The following is a 6,480-nucleotide window of genomic DNA, read 5'->3' as shown; positions in this document are numbered from 1 at the left end:
GTTTGGTGAAGGGACAGAAACGAAAAGTGGGAAGGAAAATAAAGACCATGCAAAATTAGTTGAGTCGAGGGCTGAGTCCCAAGGTTGGGGAGTTCCCCATCATTGGGTCCCAGTCTCCGCCTCCTAAGCCCCCCCACGACAACAACGGGCAAGGGATTGGGGGAGATTGGTGAGTGAAGGGGGAGGGAAAAAGACCATGCAAAATTAGTTGAGTCGAGGTCTGAGGCATAAGCGGAGAGATTCCAGCATTGGGTCCAACCAGTAGCTGCTGAATCACATCGCAAATTCAACTGCCCTTTATATGGATGAGGGGGGGAATTATTGCACTTTACAGCTCCCCTTGTAGTCTGTTTATATATCTGGAAGGGTAACAAAACTCATTCCATTTTTATCTATTTATTTCTTACAATGTATATTCCCCAATACAATGAAACTTTTCTCATTTCTACATGAAGTTTATGGAGTGATGAAGTTTTTGACAATATTTTCACAAACTTAATCAAACTGCCAATATTATATATTTTACCTTTTGGAAGTTTACCTGTGGAACAGTCACATTGAGCCATATACATTCATAATACTGAAATCTTCATCTCTCCATTCACCTGAATTGTGTAATTAATAATAGATCAATTATTTGCTATTGAAATAAAATTGAAGCCAATAAAATTTCCCAAAACCATTTTTTTTTTTTTTTTTACTTTTTAATGTTATTGTTTTTTCTTTATATTTTTGGGGATAATGTAATTATCTTGTAACCAAAAAATATACCCAACTGTAAGGCATGATTCCCAGAAATGTGTCAGTTGTGTCCCTTATTGGAATGTATACATTTTCCAATTGGAATTCTACCAAATTTCTTATGCTGACTAGCTAATATACAAGCCAAGACTAGTTAAATTGCACACTACTTTTTCTTTGTTCCTACTAATACTTGCAATAATTGATGTCTATAATTTTATTATTTATTTTTATTATATTTTTTATTTTTTTTTAACTACACTTTGATAAAGTTTTTTTTTTTTTTAACATGACAAACTCCCTCATACATGTCATCTTTCACCATGTATATTTACCACACACTTCCTTCTTCCCTCGTAGTTCAACAAAAATAAATTTCAATAAAGAATTGAAATTAACAGTTCAAAAATATATAACTATTACACACATTAGTTCCTTTCAGTTATGCACTTCATGTATGATGAGTGTACAACTGCATACATATGCAGAAATGCACATACACAGGTACACAATGTGTTCCTTCAGATTTACAAACAACCAAAACATTTGGGCAGCAAGTAATTTTCAGCACACATGATGTAGCTTCTCAGTACTTGGAACCTGGTCCCTTTCATTGTACTCTGGTGATATAGTTTCTTAAAAAGCAGTTATCTCTTAATAATGACATCCTCACCATACCTAACCCTATGAAAGTAGATCAAAACTTACTGCCATTAAGAAATTGTAGATATCTTCAAAATGAACAAAATACAAATACCTAAATTTGATGAACATGAACAAAAGCAATACTTTATACAGGGATGTTTCTGAAAAAATGTTCTTTGCTAGTGCTTGGTCACTGTTTTCAAAAATATTTATTGATGTTGCTATCTCCTTCAAGTCAGACTGGCATTTAAGATCACAAAAATATCAAGATATTGGGTACTATTAATATCACAGCAGTATGCTAAACTTTGGATAATGTATAACAGTTTTTGAACCTGAAATTATGTAAAAAAATTTAACATGCACCTCTCATCTATTGTACTGAAAAGTTTTATAATCAATGATATCAGATGAAACTTTATATTCAATATAATGAACAGAGAAAAGGAAAGAAAATAGAAAGATGCTCTATAAAGCCAGCATTTAAAAGGATCAATATAAGCCTTCCTTATGAGCTTTCCTGAATTACATACACCCAATCAGTTATAAAACACTTCTTAATCTATCCACCACACCAAGTTCTATTATTTGTGCTTGTTGGATAAAAGGGGCAGGCTTGCTTTCTTGTTTGAATAAGCTGTTCCTCCTGCTGATAACTATATAGGAATGTAATATGGAAATCAAGACATTTTTTCCTTCTCTTGGGAAAGAGAAGAAAAAAACAAATAATGAGAGTGAGAACTAGAAGTGGAAAAGTTTCATTATCCCATGAATTTTTCTTTATGTAAAAGTTCTATATATCACAAACCCACAACTGTTTGTACTTGTAGTCACATTATACCACCACATTTATAAGTACATCACTTTTAATTATGATAACCCATATTTCTTACAGCACCTAACAATTTTCAGTCACACGGAAAAAAAAAAAAAAATAAATCTCCATTTCTAAGCTCTATCTGATACTAATATATCACATTATCCTGATTATTTGAGCGAATGAGAGAATTTTCTCTTACACTTGGAGATATAAATTAAAATCAAACCTATTTTATCATCTAATTACCCAAGACTGTTCTATACCCAATATCATGAATGAAAAAAAAGAAAAGAAAAATATATATCCCTGTAGTTTATCATTTGAGCCCTGAATACAGGTTTACAGCACTCAGACCACCTGAAATGAGGAGAATAATCTAGGATGGCTTGGATGCACATAGCTCCATCATAAAACTACTTTCTACTTCCTTGGCTGTTGGATAATTGGGGCAACGTTTGCAGCATTACGGGGAGTGTGCGTTGGCACAGGTTTTTCATGTGTGTGTTTCACAGCTGCTACAGGATAGTCTTTTTCCAAGTTCCCTAACACAGGTGCAACTGTAGTCGGAGGCTTCAGGGGGCTAGAAAAAAAAAAAAGCAAAACATTAGTTATATATATATATTTATATATATTTATATATATATATATTTATATATATATTTATATTTATATATATATTTATATATTTATATATATAATATTTATATATATATAAATTTATATATATATATATATAATATATATATATAATATATATATATATATATATATATAATATATATATATATATTATATATATATATATATATATATATATTTATATATATTATATATTATTAATATATATATTTATTTTATATATATATATACATTTATATATATATTTATATATATATATATATATATATATATATATATATATATATATATATATATATTTTATATATATTTATATATATATATATATAATATATATATATATATATATATATATATATATATTTATAATATATATATATATAATATATATTTATAATATATATATATATATATATATATATATATATATATATTATATATATATATATATATATATATTTTTTTTTTTTTCTTTTTCTTTTTTTTTTTTACAAACTCCCTATTATGACATACATAACTGAAATCTATGAACTTGTTACACCCAGGCTTTAACACATTTCTGGTTGTAGTGCTGTGTGTGATTTTGACTACTGTAAATTCTGTAAGACGCTAAAAATTAAGCATCATAAGACACTGCAATCTAAAGCTGGTTGAAAACTCTCAAACTTTGCAATTAAAGACACTGGGAATACTGATGCAAAGCAAATGACAAACACTGAACAGCCAGTAGTGTGCTTGAAATTTGGCGAACTTGTTGGTTAAGGCGCAACAAGTTATTATATACTAAATAGATTAGCAATGTCAGAAAACATACCTTCAATTTTGTTTCATGATTATTTTTTACCTGTAAAAAACATTCTGAAATTATAGCAATGTAAGGATAGAACTGACCTCCTTGCTACAATCTGCTCCACATCTTTATCACTGTCCCTGCGAGGCCTCTCCTCTGCACTCTTCCGTCTTGGGGGATGGCGGACACCAGCAACTTTCACTGAAAGGAAAATATCACATTATTAATAATAATGTTTTTTTTAATTATGTTACCAATGAGATTTTCAATAATTATCATCACTTTGAATATAAAATTATACAAACATGTGCATAAAGCAATGCAGTAAAACACTATAGATTGTTAACTTAAAATAGTGGGCTCTACCCATTTTGCCCCATTTGGTTTGTAATCCTGTTTACTAGAAGCAATAACTGGATGACAATATGATTAGCAATATAGTTAATTTGGGTACTGATATTTTTTTTCATACAATTGTAATCTTAATAAAAATGGGTACCTAACACTATTAAAAATGAGGATTATCACCAACAGCAGAGTTCTGTAAGGAAGTCTTTTTAAAATTAATATTGTAACAGTTGTCACAGAAATTTTGGCTCAAAAGAGACTATCACACAGTCTATATGAAAAATACGAAAATGATACTTCTACACTTCAGAAGAAATATCTTGGGGAATACATTCAGGTGCTTTATGACAGAATTAACCAAACAATTCATCTCTATCAGTTCCCCTCAACTGCCTAGACATGTATTCTAATTACAACTGGGGAATACCCAATTGCACTTACAACTTATTTATTTTTTCTCTCATATTAACTTTTGAGGGTTTATTATATACTTAGTAAATTCTTTCTAAATCAACACTTCATAAAATCCCATCTATATTCTAAAGGATAATTTGGCTATAAGGCTAATATTTCATCTTCCTGATAGATAATCAATATATAGCACTATGGTAAAGTATTGTGGCAAAAAAGGTGAAAATGAGTCAACAATCAGGATAACATGTGTTATTTGTTAAAGGTTGTAGAATACTGTTGGATAGAATAGTACTGAAAAGAGTATAGAGGGGGAAGCAAATGGAATATGGTAAGAATTTATAAAAGGGGATGGATTAAAGTTATAGGGTGATCAGATCAACTGGAGAGTATATGTCTGAGGAAGGGAGAGTAACACTGTATGAGGAAAACTGCAAAAGAGCCATTATGTAACAATCAAATGGTAATACAGTGAGAAAAGGTAGGTGTAGAAGTGGGAAAAGAATCCAGAGAATGAGAGAAAGGAACAGGGGAAGGTGGTGATGTATTAGGTAGAATGTCTGGAGGGGAGGGATCCAGAGAAGGACATTGTTGTGACATAAGGGAGTCACATGAGCATCTAGGTAGGAGTGGTAAGAATAATGGGGAAGAAAGAGGGAATGGTAATGTACATCTAGGAGAAGAGGGTGGGGTGTCTTTTGGATGAGAGGGAGGAAGAGGGGTAGGGGAACTTGAGGAGGAGGAGCATAGATATCAACAAATACTTTGAATGTGGAACGAATAGGAATAAAGTGATTAGAAGATGGATAAAGTAGTGGAGCATTCTCTTGGGTCATATTTAGGAACTTCTGGATGTCTTCAAGTGTTTCTGGAGAGAAGTTGGGTGGGGAAGTCTAAGACACAAAGGTTTTCTTCTGTGGAGGAGAAGAGGGAATAAATGTCCGAGGAGCAGAGGGAGAGGTGGGTGTAGGAGAAGAAGTGATAGGAGAAGATAGAGTGAAATGTTTAGAAACACAGGGGCAATGGTAGAGATTGGGGTATCTGGATTTAGAATGGAAAAGGAATTTGACTGGGGGAGAAAGGGAGTAGAGATAGGATGGTTTGGGGTAGAGGGGAGATCAGAAACTTCTTGAGAAGATGAGAGGGAAGCAGAGTGAGGTACAGTTTTGGAATAGGTAGAAAGAGAAATACCTCATCAGCATGCTTCTTGTTTGGCTTCACATAGAGAGAGGTCTAGTTTGAATCTGAAAATTGCTACCCCAAATTTGAGCTTGTAGGCAGGGCAGCTCCTATATAAAATACACTATGGGAGCCATTACATTGGGACAAGTGCTTGACTGAGTAGAGCCATTTGAACAGTCATGACCAGATTGGGCTCTTAGAGGGCACCAAGCTGTGGAGTGACAGTGTTTGATTGGGTGGCCAAAATGCCAACATTTCTGACATTGACAGGGTAGAGGTTGATATGGATGGATAGGGCAGGACATTCCACCAATATAAACTTCATGGGGGAGCATCTCTATGGGGGCTAATCTTGGCAATATTGGTGTAAGACTTACATTGGCCTCTGTGGTACTGGACCGCAACTGCATCATTGTCAACGAGGCATGCAAGCAAGTAATTTTCACAGTCTGACCAGTCCTTGTTGAAGACAGGACAATTAGTCAGAGAAAGAAACAGTTCCAGTACAAGTATTAAGGGAGGAGTGAGGTTGGGCAGGAATAGGTTTGCCAGTGAGGTCAGTCTGGGTAGGTAGTGCACAAGCTTGGAACTCGGATGCAACTGCAACAAGGTGTGAACGTTCAGAACAACTGCGAAAAGAAACTTTGCATACTTGTTTTAGGAGACATTGTAGGAAGAGAAGGGTATTGTCAGAGTATGGGGCCATAGGGGGAACCAAAGAACTGATCCCACGTGGCCTGGCAAAAAGGGTACTCAAAAGATTTGCAGAGGTGGAAGCAGTAGAAGGACGAGGGTGGGAGGATGATCGAGTGGTATGGAGAGAGGAAGCACTGTTGGGAGAACAATATGGATGAAGAGTGGTAATAAGGGGGGGTGGGGGGTAGACAATGAAGACAACTGCAGT

General features: G+C 33.7%; 1 protein-coding gene across 1 annotated transcript in view; it reads right to left on the bottom strand.

The window, feature by feature from the left end:
* Positions 1-383: 383 nt before the first annotated feature.
* The window catches only part of LOC119577176 (death-associated protein 1-like), a 9,100-nt gene continuing 3,003 nt past the window's right edge, over positions 384-6,480 (bottom strand). Inside the window, exons 2-3 of the mRNA XM_037924895.1 lie at positions 3,737-3,836; positions 384-2,786 (exon numbers count right to left, since the gene is read on the bottom strand). Coding sequence (XP_037780823.1) covers positions 2,627-2,786; positions 3,737-3,836 — 260 coding nt within the window. The 3' untranslated portion in view covers positions 384-2,626. The remainder of the gene's footprint in view (positions 2,787-3,736; positions 3,837-6,480) is intronic.

This window comes from Penaeus monodon, chromosome 9 (assembly GCF_015228065.2).
Source record: "Penaeus monodon isolate SGIC_2016 chromosome 9, NSTDA_Pmon_1, whole genome shotgun sequence".
NCBI lineage: Eukaryota > Metazoa > Arthropoda > Malacostraca > Decapoda > Penaeidae > Penaeus > Penaeus monodon.
This window is presented reverse-complemented; position numbering and strand designations above follow the sequence as displayed.